Here is an 18,588-nt window from a genome sequence, read left to right on the forward strand (position 1 = left end):
AATTTCCCTTTAAACACATGTGAAGCAAAGTTTAAAAACATGTAACATCTTAATGCTAATTGACCTACTGCCTCACTTAGCAAACATATATGCAGCTTTCTTCTTTTATTACCTTAATACCTACAGAAATAATTTTAAATTAAGATATACACACTTGCTGCACGGTTTACAAAATCACTGTCTCTTCTGATTTTCTCTCCCAAAAAATTCCAACACATGACTTGCACACACCTGAGCTTTTCAATGTTCAGCAGTTTAGTCTAAATCCTAGAGCTAGACTCACACAGGGAAGCTGAATTTGCACTGAGGCAGCTGAAAGTGTGAGCATGGGTTTTCTTCCGCCAGCTTTCTCATGGCAGGTGACAAATTTTTGGCAATGAGGGTCAGCAGACCAGGAAGGAGATAACATCTTGAGTTAGTGCAGGAGTATTGCAGGAACTCACTTGTAAGCACCTGAAACAGCCCAATGTCAGAGCAGCAGCTTCCTCAGCACCAGCCATAGCACAACAGTCCGCGTCAGCTACCCGCAGGCTTAACTGCAGCCTGCCAACACACACGGGAGAGAACTGAGATGACATCCAGGTGAAAAAAGCTGGAAGTGGCTCAACTGTAGTGCTGTCCTCACAGAGGGATGGCAAAGCATCAAGTAAGAGCTCGGTGAAGACATTCCCTAAAAGCTGAGCAGATCCCAACACAACTGTTGTCAGCCTCGAGACTCGAGGTCGCATTGACTCCTCTCTGCCCCGACAACTGCTGGTACAGGAAAGAACAAATTTGCAGAAACAGTTTATTTCACTCTGAAGGAATAAATCAGCATCTGCTTCCATGAAAAACACCAAAGCTTTCAGTGATATTCCAGACTTTAGTCCTTCTCATAGTAATACTTTGATTATTTCCAGAGGAACAATAATAGAGAAACGTAACAACAACCAAAAATATTCGTTCCAAACTTAGGGAAAACGTGGAACATCTCTTCCAGCCTTTTTTTTTTTTTTTTAAATTTTCTCCTCACTCAAGTCTTACATGAATTGTTCTGCTGGGTACATACCTAAACTTCACACCCAACTGATTTATCCACATCTTATCCAAACCATTCTGCTCTATCCTGCTGCCTCCACCGAGACAGCCCAAACCACCACGACAGTGAGCAGTTGACTCAAGAACCATAAATAGCAGCAAGTAATCCAACCAGATTAATCCAGCTCTGAGCATGGCAACTGGACTGGCTTCAAGGTGGGCAGTAATCCAGGTAAACCTCCAAAAACCACACACATGGATGGTGTTTCCATGATGTACTTCTCCATTCTGTGACCTGTCAAGCAAGCCTCCAGCCAGCTCAGGAAAAACTGAGGGGGCTTGCTGATCTTTATTTACAGTGGCAATTTTAGCAGCCTTGGAGCTGCTGGCAGTAAAGTTCCTCTACCCAGCACCCAGAAAATCGTGGTATAAGAGCAACCTCCTCACTGAGAAATTCAACACTGCTTGTATTTCCCTGGAACCGATGATTAATTTTGAAACACAGAAAGGATGATGCTACAAAATCTTAGAAATGTGATAAAGCTGTTTCAAGAAATGGATGAGAAAACTGTTCTTAGACTGGTGGGCAGTATGGAATAAAAAAGAAATCATGAACTGCACAACTACATCCCAAATTGCATTTCTATATATGAAGACATTCAATTTGACAAAAGAAAGTTTCAAGTCAGGAATAAAGTACTTATTGTTTCTACTTTCCCCGCCTGAGGGGGATATTCAAACAAACTCCTTTTGGTGATTTAATTTACTTCCACCAGGACAATGGTGCTGGCACAGCTTTGACTTACTGGGAGAAGTAAAAAAGGAGACTTGCTCCCCATAGCCTGCCCAGAGGAAAGGGCTGCTCTTTGGATTCCCACTTTGGCAGCCCAAAAATGTCAGCTGGCCAACTGCAAAGGCTGTGCTTTCCACTTCCTCCCGTGAAAGCAAAATCTTATTTGTTTCAATGTCCCCAGAGTTACATGCCCTGAGCCTCTTTGCCATTCCTACCCACAGGGCTCTGAACAGCCACGAATTTACCTTCACAAAAACGCTGCTGCTTCCCGAGGCAAACAGGGAAGGGAGGCAGAGGGAGATGAAGTGCCTCGCTCAGCATCACGCAGGGAATGAGCTCGGCATGAGCTCGGCACGAAGCTCCAGCCCCGCGCTCCAGCGGCGGCCGGGGCCCCGCTCCCAGCAGACTGGGGAAGAGAAAATCCTTACGAGGAGAAAAGAACAAGACACGGATTTCCACAGGCTCCCAGATTACCACACGAAATAAATTTGGAGCTACCCAACTGCTGCTTCCCACCGTGTCCCCCATGGCACAAAGCTGGCTCGATATTAAATGCCAGCTGCCAGGGAGGCTGGGATGAGCAGCCAGCTCTTCCTGCCCCAGCACTCTTCACCTGGAACCAGTGCTCCTGATGCCCAACCATAAAACTACAGCCAGCCCATGATGCATTCACCATGTCTGACTGAGAGATCCCTACACAGATATTCATTGTTCCTGAGCACGGGACAGGAAAGTGTCCAGGTCACCAATATTAGTGCTGCTATTGATCAGCCAGTTAACTCTGCTGCACTGGTCGATAACATTAGTCATGAAAGGAAAGTAAAACACCCTGACATTTGGGACACGCTTTAGTCTGTGCCTTTGTAACAATCCTAAGTGAACATTGCTCTAATGACAACATTAATGTTTTATCTTCTACTTGAAGCCGCTGTATTCTTTTATGGATTCCCTGAATTACAAATGCAGAAAGTCCCAAAGCCACCCATTCACCAGCTACCAACTGGCCAGACTTCGTGGCTGGGGCTTCCCTGAACTGGCTGACTGCACTGAGCTGGAAGTGTGTGCAGCACGCTCCTGGGTCACTTCTTCCCTCTTCCCCTCTCTTTGCCACTGCTAAGCAAACCACCTTGCTTACAGGAATCAGATTTATCATCCACAAATCCCCTCTGGCTTTCTCACCTCACAGCAACCACCTGCTTCATCATCGTCTTCCTCACTCTTCCCTTATGCTTCTGGCACTGCCCTTTCTTACCCCTCACACCTTGGGGGATTGTCACCTACACCTGCCTTCCAAAACTGCCACCATGAGCAGCAAACCTTCCCAGGTCTTCCAAGGAGGAACTGAGGACTCAACCACAGTGAAGTGAAGTGCTTGGAGAAGATTATTTGGATCCTGCAGTTACACCAACTCTGGTCTCTCTGTTAAAGAAACTCAGTCCTCAACATGGCCATCCGACCACGTGAGATCCAGCTAGGAAGCAATCCTTAGTTTCATTTTCCTCAGTTCCACAATGGCCCCAGAAGCCAGCCAGCTTTTAACACCTCAGCTGAAGCCCTGCTGAAAAAGCCAGAACCCAACTTGCATCTTTTTTGGTGAAGTTCCATGTTTAGTCCATTTCTTCCTGGCCTTTCCAGTTCCACCTGCAACCTTTGCCCACAAGCTACCTGGATCAGGGTGTCTGCCACAGCCAGCACGGTGAGACTGCAGTTTGCACCAGGGCTTGTGGGGGGTACAAGTGTGAGCAAGGCGTGCGTAAGCCTTGGAGACGATGAACCCTTTGGAACTTCCCCAGGGAGCAGCAGCAAACAAAGGTTTCAGAGAAGCACAAGGGGAAAAATGTGACACGTGCTCCATGAAGGTTCCCTGGTCTGTGGATTGTGCTCCTCCTTGACCCAGCAGACCCTGAGCATATTTGGCAAGGACATGCACTCACAGGATCATTTTATTTTTCCATCCTTGTGCTGGCAATTCCCCCACTGCTGCGCTGCCCTGATGACAGCACGGATAGGAAGAGACCACAGACTGAACAGGAAGTCTTCTCTTACTTTGCCTAGAACTGTTCCAAGGGACAAGACACAAGGCCAGAGTATCTCTGGCTCTTGCATCACCCGCTGGGGTAAAGGCTTCAGTGGAAAGAAGAGGAGAAACTGAGATTTGACAGGAGATTAGCATATTTGACATCCACAGGCCACAAAGCCATTTTAACCTGTCATGCAACTCAGTGCTACATTGAGGTTTTTAGTATTTCTGCACAGGGTGCATTATTTGCCATTTTACTTTGTTACAATTTGCATCAGGCTGGGACTGACATCATTCTGTAGAAGCTGGGAGATCACTTCTGTTAATCATCAGCAGATTGAGAACTTTTGCTTATATTCACAAAAATAACCCCAACACTGCTACCACAAATACCTTTACAACAGACGAGGAAAAAATTATGTCTTTAGAAAAATCACAGGAGGTTCAACCACTGTTCCCTTGCCGTTCAGCCAGTGACACTCACAGGCATACTAAGTGGTATTTACACTGCTGTTTTCAGTACTGCAAAACTTCAATGGTGCCTAATCACAAGAAACACAATGCAGGTAGTAAATCATAACAAACGAGGTCCTCTGTCTTGATTTAAATGCGCTCAAATCTCCCAAGAGCCAAGGAGATGGGAAAACAACAGCCAGGCTGGCTGCAGCTATTTGAAACAGGTAAGTCAGCAGCCCAGTCCCAGCCAAGAACTCAGCACTGCCCAACGATTCCAGAGCTAAACCTCTCCCAGAGCAATTTATCTGTTGATTAAATACAGCAGTTTTTGTCACATCACCCAGGTTTCCTGCTTGTAAAAACAGAAGATGTGTTGGAGCAAGCAGGAGATTTCTTCAATACAGTTAAAAAGTGGGGAGCAAAAAAAATAAATCTACCAAGTTGCTCAACAAACTGAAACTTCAGTCTGTTCCAGGAAACATTCCCAGCTCAGAGAGAAGACTAGTGTATGCTAAAAGTAAAAAAGCATTTTGCTGCAGCATTCAGCCTTTAAAATTAAACCCAACAGCTTCTCTCTGTTATTTAAATGATCTCCTCCAGCTCAGAAGGGCTATGACCATGGCCTAAGTTACTTAACTCACATTTTTATTGACTGACTTGCATAAAAATAAGCCACATTAAGGACTGAGCTGACATTTGGTATACATCACCACAAAACTCATTTCAGATCAAACATCATTCATACAACCTAAAAATATTTCCAGCCTTCTCCCATCCAAGAAAAGGATTTTCAGATTTACATTATCCTCACAAACTTTGGTCTTCTGAAGCACAAGCAGTGCAGAATCAAAGGATTAAAAGAACACCAGGATTTTTATTTTTTGATGCTCTGCCTCTGAGTGTGTTATGTGCCAGGAGCAAGTTAACCTGTAACTGCAGTTTCACCAGCACCGTTTTCTCATTATTTGCCAATGCTTTGTGCACCCACACACACAAGATTCCTCTCCAGGGATCAATTCCGGTCACCCAGAGCAGCACTGTGGCTTCTCCAGCCCAAGTGACCTCCAAACATCCACTTGTTGCCTTTGAAAGAATGGACTGGAGCTTATTTTTTAATAATTCACACAGCAGCCTCGACAAGCAGGAACCGTGTCTCTGCTCATTAAAGAAGCAGGCTCGGCATCGAGCAGAGCAGCTTCCAAAAGACTTAATCCAGATCTTTCAGGGTCCAACACAAATTGGTTTATCCATCCATGAACCCTCCAGAGGCCTTGCATAGAGGCAGGACAGCCACAGCTCTGGGTGTCACCTCCTGCACAGGGAAGGAACTTCCAAAGTTGAATGCCACGACGTGCCGGGTGAGAACGAGTCGAGAGGAAGGAGGGAAAATTAAAAAAAACACGCTAAAAATAAGCCCAGCTAAAAGCAACTAAATGGGTATTGTCTCATTAGCAAGTGAGTTATCCTCCTCGGCACACGGGAGGCTGGGGGGGTTGTTAATTAAAGTGAAGTAAGGCAAATTATGAAAGGCTTTGCTGAAAGCCAGTCTGTGGGAGAGGTGGCCCAGGGAATCCTGCTGGGAAAGGTGGAGAGGAGACCCCATGGAGGGGTAGCCTGGGCTGGAGGGGTGGAAGGGGGAGCACCGGGATACCCCACGGGAGAGAGAACAGCAGAACCCCAGGGAAAGGGCTGGGAAGGGGGAAAGGTCTCACAAGGCTGCCCGCAGCCAGGGAAGGTGCAGAAGAGACCCCAGAAGGGGTGGGGAGGGGGCAGGGGTGTCACAGGGACCCCCCACACTGGGAGGGTGCAGAAGAGACCCCACAAACGGGCAGAGTGCTGGGGAGGGTTATCAACAGGGACCCCCAACACTGAGAGGGTGCAGAAGAGACCCCACAAACGGGCAGAGTGCTGGGGAGGGTTATCAACAGGGACCCCGTTTAGGGTCAGGCTGCTGGAGGGGGTGGTGATTGTCACCTTCCCTGGGGAGGGTGCAGGAAAGACCCCGGGAAGGAGAAGCGTGCCCTGACCTGCTGGAGAACGAGGGGGACAAAACAGTGACAAACCCCCGCCCTCCTCAAATTCATGTCACCCCAAGCACCCCACGCCGGAGGGGCGGGAAAAAATAGAAATAAACAAAAGCGCAGAGAGGCTCCGCCGGGCCACAGCGGTAGAAGAGGAACAGAAAACCGGTGAATAAAAGTTAAGCAAGGCTGGAGCTCGGGCCCGGCCGCCCCTCCCCTCACAGCCAGGCCGGGGAGAGGGCGAAGGCGCCGGGGAGGGGAGGGGACCCGGGCCCAGCCGTGGATGTGCGGCCACACACGCACGGTGCCGCCGCCGCCCCGTTACCTGTGAGGCGGATCTTGATGCTGGATCCGTTCCGGCGGGTACCGGGATTCGACATCGCGCCTGGAGGAGGAGGAGGAGGAGAACGAGGAGGCGGCGGCGGCGGCGCCGAGCTCAACCGGCGGCCCCGCGCAGCCCCGCCATGCGAGCCCGCCCGCTCCTCACGATGCCGGGAATGCCCGGGCCCGCGTTCCGGCGGCCGCCGCAGGCTCGGCGCCCTCAGCCCCTTCCCCGGCCGCCGCCTCAGCCGCCGCCGCCGACGCGCCCGCCCGGCCCGGCCCGGCCGCGGAGAACCGTGGCCACGCCCCCGCCACGCCCCCGCGCACGGCGGAGGGCGGTGACGTCAGCGCGCAGAGCGGCGGGGCCGCGTCCGGACGCCATGAGGAGAAGGTCGGAGCGGGGAAGGTCGGGGTGCGGCGCATGCGCGGGAGGGGCCGGGAGAGCGCCCCCTGGTGAGGGGAGAGAGTGGGGGCAGCAGGGGAATTGGGGACAAGGGAATGGGAATGGGGGAATGGGGGTAAAGGAATGGGAATGGGGGAAATGGGGGTAAAGGAATGGGAATGGGATGGGGGGATGGGGGTAAAGGAATGGGAATGGGATGGGGGAATGGGGGTAAAGGAATGGGAATGGGATGGGGGAATGGGGGTAAAGGAATGGGAATGGGATGGGGGAATGGGGGTAAAGGAATGGGAATGGGATGGGGGAAATGGGGGTAAAGGAATGGGAATGGGATGGGGGAAATGGGGGTAAAGGAATGGGATGGGGGAATGGGGGTAAAGGAATGGGGGTGAAGGAATGGGAATGGGATGGGGGAAATGGGGGTAAAGGAATCGGGGTGAAGGAATGGGATGGGGGAATGGGGGTAAAGGAATGGGAATAGAGGGAATAGAGGGGGAATGGGGGTAAAGAAATGGGATAGGGGAACAGGAGTGGGACGGGGGAGTGGGGGGAATAGGGGGGGAATGGAGGTAAAGGAATGGGATGGGGGAATGGGGGGAACAGGAGTGGGGTGGGGGAATGGGATAAGGGAATAGGAATGGGGGAAAAGGAACGAGAGGAATAGGAGTGGGATGGGGGAATAGGAGTAAAGGAATGGGATGGGGCAACAGGGGAATAGAGGTGAATAGTGGGTAATAGGGGAATAGAGCGAAACAGGAGCTGGATGTAGGAAATAAGGGGGAATGGGGATGCCTGGGGAGTGGCACTGAGGGGAATGGAGGTGGAATAGGGGTGCCTAGGGCTGTCTTGGGATGAAAAGGGGCAAAGAGGGGCGCCTGGGGGTGAATAGGTGAGCTCAGGGGTGGCATGCAGGGCAGCATGAGGGTGACAGAGGGTGCCTGGGGTTGGCAGGGGGGTGAATAGGGGCTCTCATGGAGGATGCGGGGGGGATGTGGAGGGAGCACAGGAGTGCCTGCAGGTAGCACAGGAAGGTAAAGGGGTCTTATTTTGGGGTTAAAACGCTGCTACAGGCAGTGGCAGTGCCTGTTCCATCTGCAGCAATGGAGCAGCACCTTCTCACTGTCTACAGCTCCCCGATGGGAGGGTGCCAGGTGGGGAGTGGACTCTTCTCCCCACTGACAAAGGAAACAGCCCCAGGTTGTGCCAGGGTTAGATACTAGGAAAGATTTCCTTACTGCTCAAGCACTGACAGGTGCCCAGGGCAGCAGTCCCCACTCCTGAGAATGTTCAGGGGACTGGAGCTGGCACTAAAGGGGCAGTGGGCTGACAGAAGTCAGTGGGTGAGCTTGGAGGTCTTTTCCAGCCTCAATGATCCTCCACCTGCTCCTCTGGGGCCAGGACAGGCTTTAATTAGATAAACTACTTTTTGTGCAGCAGCAGAGAGAGATTGAGCTGCCCTGAGGAAGCACAGCAGCATCTCCCCTGCACCGGTGGCCCTGGCTGCCCCATCCCACCCCAGGGGAGGAGGGGATGCCTCCCCTGCCCCAGAGCTGAGATTGTGCCCTGCTGGCTGCTGCCTGTGCCTGGGGCTGGCAGGGGAGGGAGCTGCCCCGGGCCAGGCAAGCAGCTGCCTGCAGGTTGCTCACACACCCACACAGAGTCTTGGTGATCCTGCGGGCACTGGGCCCAGCTCTGCAGCTGCCAGGGGACACAGCAGCCACATCCCAGCACTCTAAAAAGAGAGGCACATTGTCCTGGCCCTGCCTTCAGGACAATGTTTTGTTAAGTTACAGACACAAGGATGGAAAGGAGCAGCTCTGGGCTCCTGGCTCTGTGGAACACCACCCACCACAGATTTACGTCCAGCACGTGCAGGAAAAAGAATCCAAGAGATTTCCTCTCTCTTTTGATCAGAGCACCAGCAAAGAGCAGCTGTAAGGGCAGCCCTGCCTGGCCAGGGGAAAACCAACTAGGCTGGCCCCAGCTCTGTGTCTGGTGGCACTCAGGAATCAGCTTCCTCACATTCCTTGTACCCAGGGACCTGTGGCCATTCCCAGGTGCCCCATCAGCCCTGGCAGCAGTGGGAAGCCCACAGAGCCCAGGCAGCACCAGCCCTGCTTCAGCTGCGTGTTCAGGCAGTGCTGGATCATGTTTGTAAGTCCAGAGTTCAGGATGTAAGAAGCACTCTGCATTTCATCAGATCCCAGTATTTGAATATTTAATAAGTGATACTCAACTCTGCTACCCGTAACTGGGGCTGCCCAGCTCCTCCCAGAGAACACATTCACTACCAACTCCCTCTTCCCTGGGTGGCCTGCAGGAGAAATGCATAAACCAGAGGGTGAACAGATCCAGGGAGGAGGAAGAGTCTCCATTTCCTGAAGAGGAGATTTTCCCTCCAGATTAAGCCGCCTGTCACATCACCTCCCACTGCCCCTGAGGCAGCAGAGCCCTGAGCCCACCCAGGGTCATTTTGAAGAGCCAAATCCCCAAAGAAAGGAGGGAAAGCTGCTCCCTCATCCTGCCTTTAGCAAAGCCTTTGAGGTGCTTCAAGCCCTGGGGAGCAAAGGATTGGGGCAGGGTCTGCTGGGAACCATCAGCACTGGAGCAGTGGCTAGCAGCTTGTTGAGAAGCCACAGCACAAAACCTTTGTGCCATGGGCTCACCTCCATCCTCACCTCCTGCTGGAAACCAGGCTTGGAGGGCTTGGAGAGAGAGAGAACAAGAGCCAGGGACACACCATGGAAACCTGAAATGCAGGTCCTTGGAATGAAAGGGCAGAGCCAGATGGATGGGCTCCGGGCTGGTGGATGGCACCAGGGAAGCTGCAGCAGAGGTGAATCATCGCCCCTGCACTGCCTCCAACCACCTTCCTCCCAAAGGAGCAGCATTTCCTCAGCAGCTCCCACAGCCACACAACTCTTCCAGGTGAAATAACACGCAGCAAGGCCACTGACCCACCTGGCCCTGGCTCAGCTCCTTTCCCACAGCAATGGTGGTGCCTGCAGAAGGGTGAAACACTTCCCAAACAGATTTACAGAGCTACTTCAGCCACTCCACGTCAAGCCTAGGAGTTTCAGCTCAAGGGTTTGGTATCAGGGTGCTGCTGTCCTGCAGTTTAATGTACTTAGAAGAAAGATTCCACCCAAAAAACTTAGCCCAGGGGCTCCAACACACTCCTGCAAGGTCTCAAGAGACCATTGGAAAAAAAAAAGGTACAAAGCCAAAAAGTGCAATTTATTGACAAGTTTCAGAAGTAAAAGGGCTCAGCATCTCTGCTCCTTATGGATTGGATGTCTGAGCTCTTCCAAGGTACCTCCACCCACCAGTTTAGAGCTGTGTCATGCTTCATCTTCAGAAGTTGAAGTCTTGCTTCTCTACTGAGAAGTCATACAGCCCATCTTGGCCAGTCTGGGGCTCCAGGTTTATATTCTCCTGGGAGGAAAATGATAGAAATCACTTACAGGGTCTGCATTTGAATAAACCAAAGCTTTTTACAGCAACTCCATTTTAGTCTTGTTTTAAAAATCCTGTTAAGCTCAGCTTGACTGAAACAGAGCCCCTGGAGACCAGGCCAAGCCTTGCTGCTCCTTGCAGCACCCTGAGGCTGCAGTGTCCCTGCAGCCCACACTCCACAGCAGCCAAGCCTTTGGGCTCAAACCCCAGGAGCAAAAGGAAATAGAAGCGGCTGCAGTGGTAGAGCTCACTGAAATTAAATGGTCTGCTTGGAACAGCAGCAAGCCAGGACTGCTCGGGAGATGCTCCCTGGCATCCAGCCCCTCCAGCTGGAGCTGGTGTGGGGAGCTTCCTCCACAGCCTCTCACAGGGACACCCCACAGACCCTGCTCTGGCAAAGGACTAAACCAGACCTCGGGCCCCTGCTGCAGCTCACACCCAAACTGAGCCACAGTTCCAAGGCCTGCCAGACCTCTAAGCCTCTTCCCTGATGTTTTCCCATCTGCAAGCCTAAGGCTAGGACCAAACATGGCATCTGTGGCAGTCATTGGAACCTTGCAGCTCCTAGCTGGTGTCCTATCCTCTTTTTCCATAGATTCCTTACCCTGAGAAGGGTCAAGTAATCCAAGTGCAACCTGAGCACTGTTATCAGCTGAGTAGGAGGCTGCCATTCATAGTGACAAGCCAGCTCAGCTCTGAAGGAGGAAACTTCCCCACATTTGGTATTCATATCAGTAACTGCAGTAACTCCAGCTGATGCCAGTTTAAATTCCAGCAGCAAGATGCTATCAAGGCATCCCTGTCTGTTGTCCAGCTCATTGGCTGACACCTTAGAGCTTTTACAGACCTTTAAAAGCAGCTGGAAGAAGCTGCAAGGACTACTCTGGTCATGTGGAAGTCTCCTCTAAAAACCTTTTCCCATAGCCTTAAACTCATTCCAGTGTGTAATAGCTTCACATTTTCAGCTGAGAAAGAACAAGGCTCACATACCTCACCAGAAAAGTATTTCTCTATGATGTCCAGGGCAGCTCTGTAGACCATGTCATTCTCATGGTTTTGCAAGTCCTCAATTTTCTCCAGACCATTGAGTTCTTCCACCAGCAGACACAACTTCTCTGTCTCTCCCAGCTTCTCAGCTGCCTGTAACATTGGAAAGCCAGGCAGGAAAACAGAGCATCAGCAACAGGTCTGAGATGGTCTTTTCTGTAATTACAGCCCTGATCTACAAGTCAAAGGCTCACAGTCCCTGAATTTATGGTCCCTTCCTGATGCCAGGGATGTGACTGTGGTGCCTGTGGAATGCCAGTCTCTGCTGGGGGCTGCCAGCCAAACCAGGGAGCAGCACTTTGGGAACTCAACCTTGCCAAGACCTTTAGACAACCCAAGGGTATCCAAGACAAATTTAGACAACATGAAGTCTCTCTTACTCCAAAAATCAACAGCCATTGTTCTAACCACACAATGTGAGCATTTGACTCACTCCTTGCTGCTCTTTGGGAGAAGTCAAAAGATGAGACCTTATCAGGAAGGGATTAAAAAATGGCATCCAGGATGAGCAGATCTCACCAGGAAGAGATTTGAAATGGTGTCCAGGATGATCAGGATGGTTTTGCTGTCCTTGACCAAAAGCAGGTTGAGCAGAGGTTTGAGGACCCCGGAACGGACGAGCTCCACCACCTGATGCACTGTTGCTCCAGTTGTGAAGTTGGCCACCACCCACACAGCCTCCTTCTGAGCCTTGAAATAACCCTGCAAAAGCAGCACAGCAAAGGCATTCCCAAGCTTTAGTATCCTCTAGGATGAGTGTGAGGCCAGGATAACCATTTCCCTTACTTGCAGCTTTCCCAGCCCCTTTGGGTGATGCATGGACACCTGGCAGAGGTGCCATGGGCAGCTCCAGGATGTGTTTCCATGCAGGTGTACTGACAAATTGGGATGATCAGGCTGTCCCAAGGACCTCAACAGCTCTGAAACAGCCGGCTCAGGTGGCTCTGGGGCCAAGTGCTTCACAAATGAGCCACCCCAGGCCTCCTGAACCCCACATTCCTCCCTCAGCAGCCCCGTGCCCATCTCACCCTGTCGAGCAGCTCCACCAAAGGGGGCAATAACCCACAGGTGATGATCTGTTGGATCTGGTGGGAAGGCCCTGCTGCAATGTTGCTGAGGGTCCATGCTGCTTCCTTCTGGATCGCTGACTTGCTGTGCCTCAGCAGCCGGGGCAGGACAGTCAGGGCACCAGCATCAATGGCTTCCTGGGTCTGCTGGTCTGTGCCTGTGACCACATTCCCGATGGCACGGAGAGCTGGAGTCTAGACAGAGATTAGAGGAGATGAGGAGAGTCCTTACCTCGAGGGATACATGTCAGAAAGCCCAGCAAGATCCCTCCCTAAGTGCTTGATCCTTCACACAAGGAGAGCATTGTGGGTGACGGCTGTTTATTTACAGCCCTGTCATCCCTCCTTTGCTCTAAGCAGCTTTAGAGTCTCTACCCAGCCTCCAGCCCCAGCCAGCAGAACAAGCAGTGGCTTGACAAGCAGGCAGTCAGCTCCATGGGCTGAGGGGACAGCACACCACAGCTGCCACATAGAACAAGAGCACCTGCTGTCCCCTCTCCTCAAACCTTTCTACATTAAGGGACCACAGGGTGGAGATTGATTGCTCCCTACCATAACAATCAAATCTGGGCTGTCCATGAGTTCCACAAGTCTTGGGAGAATCCCTGCCTCCACCACAACTTGGATGCGATCATTGCAGCCATCAGTCAGGTAGGAAACAGCCCAGCAGGAGTCAGAGATGACATCCTTGTCCTCGTGCTGCAGGAGGATGACAAGGACTGGCAGAATCTTCTGCACAGCATCCATGGGAGGGCAGGGGTTCTTGTTCCTGCACAGGTTTGACAGTGTCCAGGTGATGTTCCTCAGGAACCCAACCTGAAACACAAGGCAGGCGTAAGATCCTCACTGCTCCCAAGAGCTCTCAGTCTGTGTTATCCTGTGAAGGTTTTCACACACCAGAGGCAGAACCGTGGGGCAGAAACCATTGCAGAAGGGCAGAGACAAACCACAGAGCAGCAGCAGTGAGCTTGAAGGGCAAGTTCAGCCCTTCCACATGCATATGCAAGTCTGCCTTGCACCAGTTTCATCTTATTCCTAGCCTGAGATAGTCAGTGCTAGATAAGAAAGGCCAGGGTGGAAGAGATCACCTTGACTTGGAGTGCCTGCTTGGCACCCCCAGCTCTGTGCATAGGCAGGGCCATGAAAGCAGTTCAGAACAGGGTCTCATTCAATTACACAAAGAGTTTGTTGTGACAAGGCAGACAGTGGACTCACCCACCACCCAAAGCATTAAGAGCTGTTAAATCAAGAATATGCAAGGTTATTTACTGGAGTTGCAGGTGACACCAGAGCCAGCAAGGGAGGAATCACATCACGAGCAATAAGAAGGTCCCTGTAGATAGGGCCATCCCCTGGACAGATAAAAAGGGTTGGTCACTGCATCTGCCCAAGTCACAAGACAGTCGCATCAGACAGCATTCAGACCTGCAGGGCCAGGGCTGGGTGACCCTCCAGCCACACACCATGAGGCATTTCCAGGTGGGAAGGATTTATTGGGCTGACTGGAGCACCAGCAGGCCAACCAGGCATGACCCATTCTGCTCTCCCTATGGTGACATTAGAGGGTTAAACCACCCCAGCAGGACAGAGTCTTGCCCTTGGCTTTGGCCAAAATCCCCTTGCAGAACCAGCACAGGATCTCAAAGGCTGCCAGGCAACATTAAGGGGATGAAGGGTTTTGGGGTTCAATAGGGGCAGCAGCTTGGAGACCAAGCTGCAGGGAGAGGAGCTCCAGTGCTTCATCTCCCCAGCAGAATCACACAATAGTCCAAGTTGGAATGGGCCCACAAGGACCATCAAGTCCCTGGCTATGTCAGGGACCTCCAAATGCCCCCCAGGTCCCCTCACCTGCAATGTTGCCCAGGGCCCACACCGACTGCTCACTGATGTGCATGTGTGGGGAGGACAGCAGGGAGATGAAGGCTGGGATGGCCCCTCCCTCCACCACGGCCCTGGTGTGCTCCGAGGTGCCAGAGGCAATGTTGGTCAGTGCCCAGGCAGCCTCAAACTGCAGGGCAGCATTGTCAGCCCGGCCCAGGAATTCCACCATCCTGGGGATGATCCCCAGCTCGATGATCTGGTTGATGGGGGGGTTCTTGTGCCTGGACAGAAGTCTCCTGTGAGAGAGGACACAGCACAGCCAGCCGTGAGGAACCCTGCGTGGCGCCACCACAGCCCATAGCCCTGTGGCCAGGCACGAGGCTGTGGCTTGCAGGGGAAGCATCAATGGTTCACATCCCACCACAACAAACCCTTGGCAGAGGGGCTGCCATACAGGGGGAAGGCACAGCTAAAGGTGCTGAAGCAGGAGCTGGGTGTCTGTTGGAAGTAAAGCCCTGACATCCTCACAGCCATACTCACTGGGAATGGTGCCAGCCAAGGAAGCACCAGCAGGGATGCAGCCTCTCCTGGACCCACAGGAGACACCCCTGCTGCCAGCTGGGTGATGATGGCACCCTGTGGTCCTTTGTGTCCCCACCCTTGTGGGGGACAGCCCTGCTCAGCACTGACCCTTTACAGAGCCAAGCTCTCCAGTCCTTGTCCTGCCCAAGCATCTGGCACTCGATTTCTTGTGGGATCCAAGATAATTCCTGGCACAGGAAGGGGCAGCACAGCCAGCCCCTTGGTTGGGTTCATGCAGGACTGTGAGCCAAGCACAGCACAGAGGCCACAGAACAGGCACCAGCTGAGATTCCCATGGGCAGTTTGGGTTACCAGGCTCCATCTCCCTTTGCCATCTCTCTAGACAGCTCCTCAAACAGAACTTGCAGCCTTCTGCCCCCAGGCCCCAGTACAGCTCCAGAGCTGGGCACCTACCTGGTGGCCTGGGTGGCAAGCAGCTGCAGCTGGGTGTCTTCCCCATTAATGGCTTCCACGATCTCCTCCAAGGAGGGCTGAATAATCTGTGTCACAGGGAATGATTCAGAGTCAGCCGGGGACCTGGGACTCCCTCTGGGTTAATCTCAGCAGTCAATCAGCTGTCTAGACCCAGCTCAGTCACCACTTCATATCTAAGCAGTGTCTATTCTTTATGCAACAGTTTCGAGATGAGGCAGAGGAAGGCAATCCACAAAAGCCTTCAAGGCAGCTAATGCTTGTAATCAAGCAGTGAAAGAGTCACTGACACCATAATGGGCTGCGAGCTCAGTAATTACCCCTGGCTGTGCAGGGAGCCAGACAGGAGCAGCTCCCATGGAGCCAGAGCACCAGCCTGTTCTACCTGCCATCAAGGGAGGCCAGCAGGACATCATCAGCATTAAAAATCACGCAGACAGAGGCCAGGCAGTCTGAAACACTCCCCAGCACTGGGCATGGAGATCAGGAATGGCACCAGCTACTTCACCCCAGTCACCCCAGCTGGAGTTGGTCGTGGCCCAGGCAGGGGATGATTCCTGCTGCACTGATCCTACCCAGGTGCAGAGCACCAAGCACTCACCACCTCAGCTGCTCTGTCTTGTCCCAGAGAGGGATTCTCCTCCTTCAAATTAATGGAAATGTTTCTGCGCTTCAGGATCTGCTCATCCTTCTTGGCCTTCCTCAGCTCAACGCTCACCTCCACCCTCTGCCTCCGCAGGGTCTGGGGGGAAGAAGAACACCATGCCACTCATTTCTGCATTGCCCCATTGCCCAGGGAGTCCATTCCTGCAGCCCTCTGCCCCACGTTTCCCACAGGAGAGCAGAGCCAGCATCTCCTCACTGTGGCCTGGAGGGTGATGCAGGAGCTGGGACAGAGGAAGGCTCTCCCTCAGTGCCTCCTGAGGACATGGGCTGCTGGATGAACCAGCAACCAGTGGGTGTTTTAAAAGTAGATTTTCTGAACCTGAAAGGCAAACCCTCATCTCCTCTACTGGCTTAAATCAAGCTGACAGATCCCACATCTGACATCCCATACCAGCCCCAACTCCACAGGGATAACTGCTGTGCAGAGCTCAGCTGGCTGAGGCTGAGCCATCTCCCTTCCCCATCCACACCCAAAACTCACATCCCCCTTGCCTGTGCCACCATGCTCCTTGCAGCCCAGCCAGCCCCACACCACATCCCAAAAGCCACCCAAACATCCCAGCTGAAGGCATCCAGAGCCATTCCCCTGCTCCATGACACAGGTAGATTTGGGGCCATGGAGCTTGAGAAGCCCCTCCATCAGCTCCTGCCAACAGTGGGCTCTGCTGGGTCCATAACGCTGGCACAGGCAGAGGGGTACTCACAGTTTCATCCTTGCCCTTGTTCTTGAACAGCTTCATGTGCTGGCTCTGCTTCCTGACCGGCATCTTGGCAGAGTTGAGAGAGGTGCTGGAACCCTCACAGGCTCTTGGGGGTCAGCACAGAGCAGGGTCAGGTCACAGCTGCCCAGAACCATCCCCTGCCAGCCGCTGAGGGGGCTGAGACCCTCCACTCCCACCAGCAGCCTGGGCCACACATTTCCACCCCACACTCCCAGCAAGGGAGACACTGAGATGCCCTGCCCCAAGCAGGGCTCGGTAGGATCCTCACACACTGCAGCTGAGCCACCAAACTAAATACAAGCACAAACTACCACTTAATATCAGGCTACAAAAATTACAGCTGCTGCAATCCCAGGAGGAAGCCAGACACAGACACCCCACGGTGACAGGAACACCCCCTTCCTCCAGCCCTCATCCTGGGGCTTTTACATTTACTGGGACACACAGGCCTGGCAAAGCCTCTTGCCTCCAAAAGGAGCAGCTCAAGGTCTGATTTAAGGACACGCAGCCACGTCTAAGCCTCTCTCACTCCACCACAGAGCCCGGCCTGGCTTCCTCCACCTGCACCCCAACTAGGAAAGGCCCACAGTCACATGCAGGGACACAAAGTGACCAAGTTCAGCTAAAAAAAAAAAGGTCTGGAAACCCAGCAACTATTACAGGCTGCCAGGGGAACATCATGAAATAGGGACAGGTCAAAATAATTTCTAAGCACCTCCTAGCAAAAGCCAGAGATATACACACAAATAAACCAAGACCTGGCCTTCAGACAGCTTTTGTCAGAAAAACAAGGCTTCCAGCCAGCATTAACAGAGAGGTTTTCAGAGCAGACACCATCATGGGACCCCTAAACCCAGGTTGGGCATCAACACACTCAGGGGCTGAGCCCACACAGATGGTGCCTCCTCCCCTCTCCTCCAGGCTTACAGCCAACACCTGCAGCTCAGAGCAGCTTCCAAGGACTCCCTCACACCACCCTTTTAAGTTCAAGGTTTTGGTGTTTTTCTCATTCTCTCTCCCTGTTTCCTGTCCCAGTAGCCAAGGCCAGGCACCAGCAGCATCAGCTCCTTTCCCATGCATCCAGCCAAGCTCCTCCAGCTTCCAGGAGGGCCAGGCTGAGCCACCCCTTGGCCCAACTCACCATCCCCCACAGCCTTAATCCCAACACCCAAACATCAAGGTCTGCTCCAGCCTCCCCTCCTCTGTTCCTCCAACAGCACCAAACACCCCTGACAGCCTCTTCTTTTGGGGGAAGCTTTCTCCAGCCCATCCAGTGACCCCAGGCAAGCCCCAAAGAGCCAGGAACCTCATAGTGGGGCATAAGAGAAAAAACACCCACCCAGCACCCCAAAGAGGGAAAACACTTACTCTAACCCTGCCTCATACCCCACCTACCCTCAACTGCCTCTTTTATTCCCCCCATGGGGCCACACACCCCCAGATCCCCTCCACGATTGGCTCTTCCCAGGACAGCCCCCCATTATCTGCACCTGCTCCCTCACCTGGAGGCACCTGGAGGAGGATGGATGGATGGATGGATGGATGGATGGATGGATGGATGGATGGATGGATGGATGGATGGATGGATGGATGGATGGATGGATGGATGGATGGATGGATGGATGGATGGATGGATGGATGGATGGATGGGTGGATGGGTGGATGGATGGATGGATGGATGGATGGATGGATGGATGGATGGATGGATGGATAGATAGATGGAGGTGGCTGTGTGCCTGCCTGCCTGTCTGGGCCACCACTCAACCC

At 52.7% G+C, this 18,588-nt stretch overlaps 2 protein-coding genes across 5 annotated transcripts in view; both read right to left on the bottom strand.

The window, feature by feature from the left end:
- SMURF1 (SMAD specific E3 ubiquitin protein ligase 1) overlaps positions 1-6,923 on the bottom strand; it is a 45,630-nt gene extending 38,707 nt beyond the window's left edge. For all 4 annotated transcript variants that reach the window (XM_038151051.1, XM_038151050.1, XM_038151049.1 and 1 more), the window contains exon 1: positions 6,633-6,923. In XM_038151051.1, coding sequence (XP_038006979.1) covers positions 6,633-6,687 — 55 coding nt within the window. In that variant the 5' untranslated portion in view covers positions 6,688-6,923. The remainder of the gene's footprint in view (positions 1-6,632) is intronic.
- Positions 6,924-10,252: 3,329 nt separating this feature from the next.
- On the bottom strand, positions 10,253-17,100 carry KPNA7 (karyopherin subunit alpha 7). Its single transcript, XM_038151228.1, has 10 exons — positions 16,804-17,100; positions 16,035-16,175; positions 15,416-15,501; positions 14,447-14,715; positions 13,868-13,950; positions 13,151-13,414; positions 12,560-12,793; positions 12,051-12,233; positions 11,475-11,624; positions 10,253-10,463 (listed from the first exon to the last, which is right to left on the bottom strand). The coding sequence occupies exons 1-10, from the start codon at positions 16,864-16,866 to the stop codon at positions 10,383-10,385; spliced, it is 1,554 nt and encodes a 517-aa protein (XP_038007156.1). The 5' UTR covers positions 16,867-17,100; the 3' UTR covers positions 10,253-10,382.
- Positions 17,101-18,588: the final 1,488 nt, after the last annotated feature.

Source organism: Motacilla alba, chromosome 14 (assembly GCF_015832195.1).
Source record: "Motacilla alba alba isolate MOTALB_02 chromosome 14, Motacilla_alba_V1.0_pri, whole genome shotgun sequence".
Taxonomy (NCBI): Eukaryota; Metazoa; Chordata; class Aves; order Passeriformes; family Motacillidae; genus Motacilla; species Motacilla alba.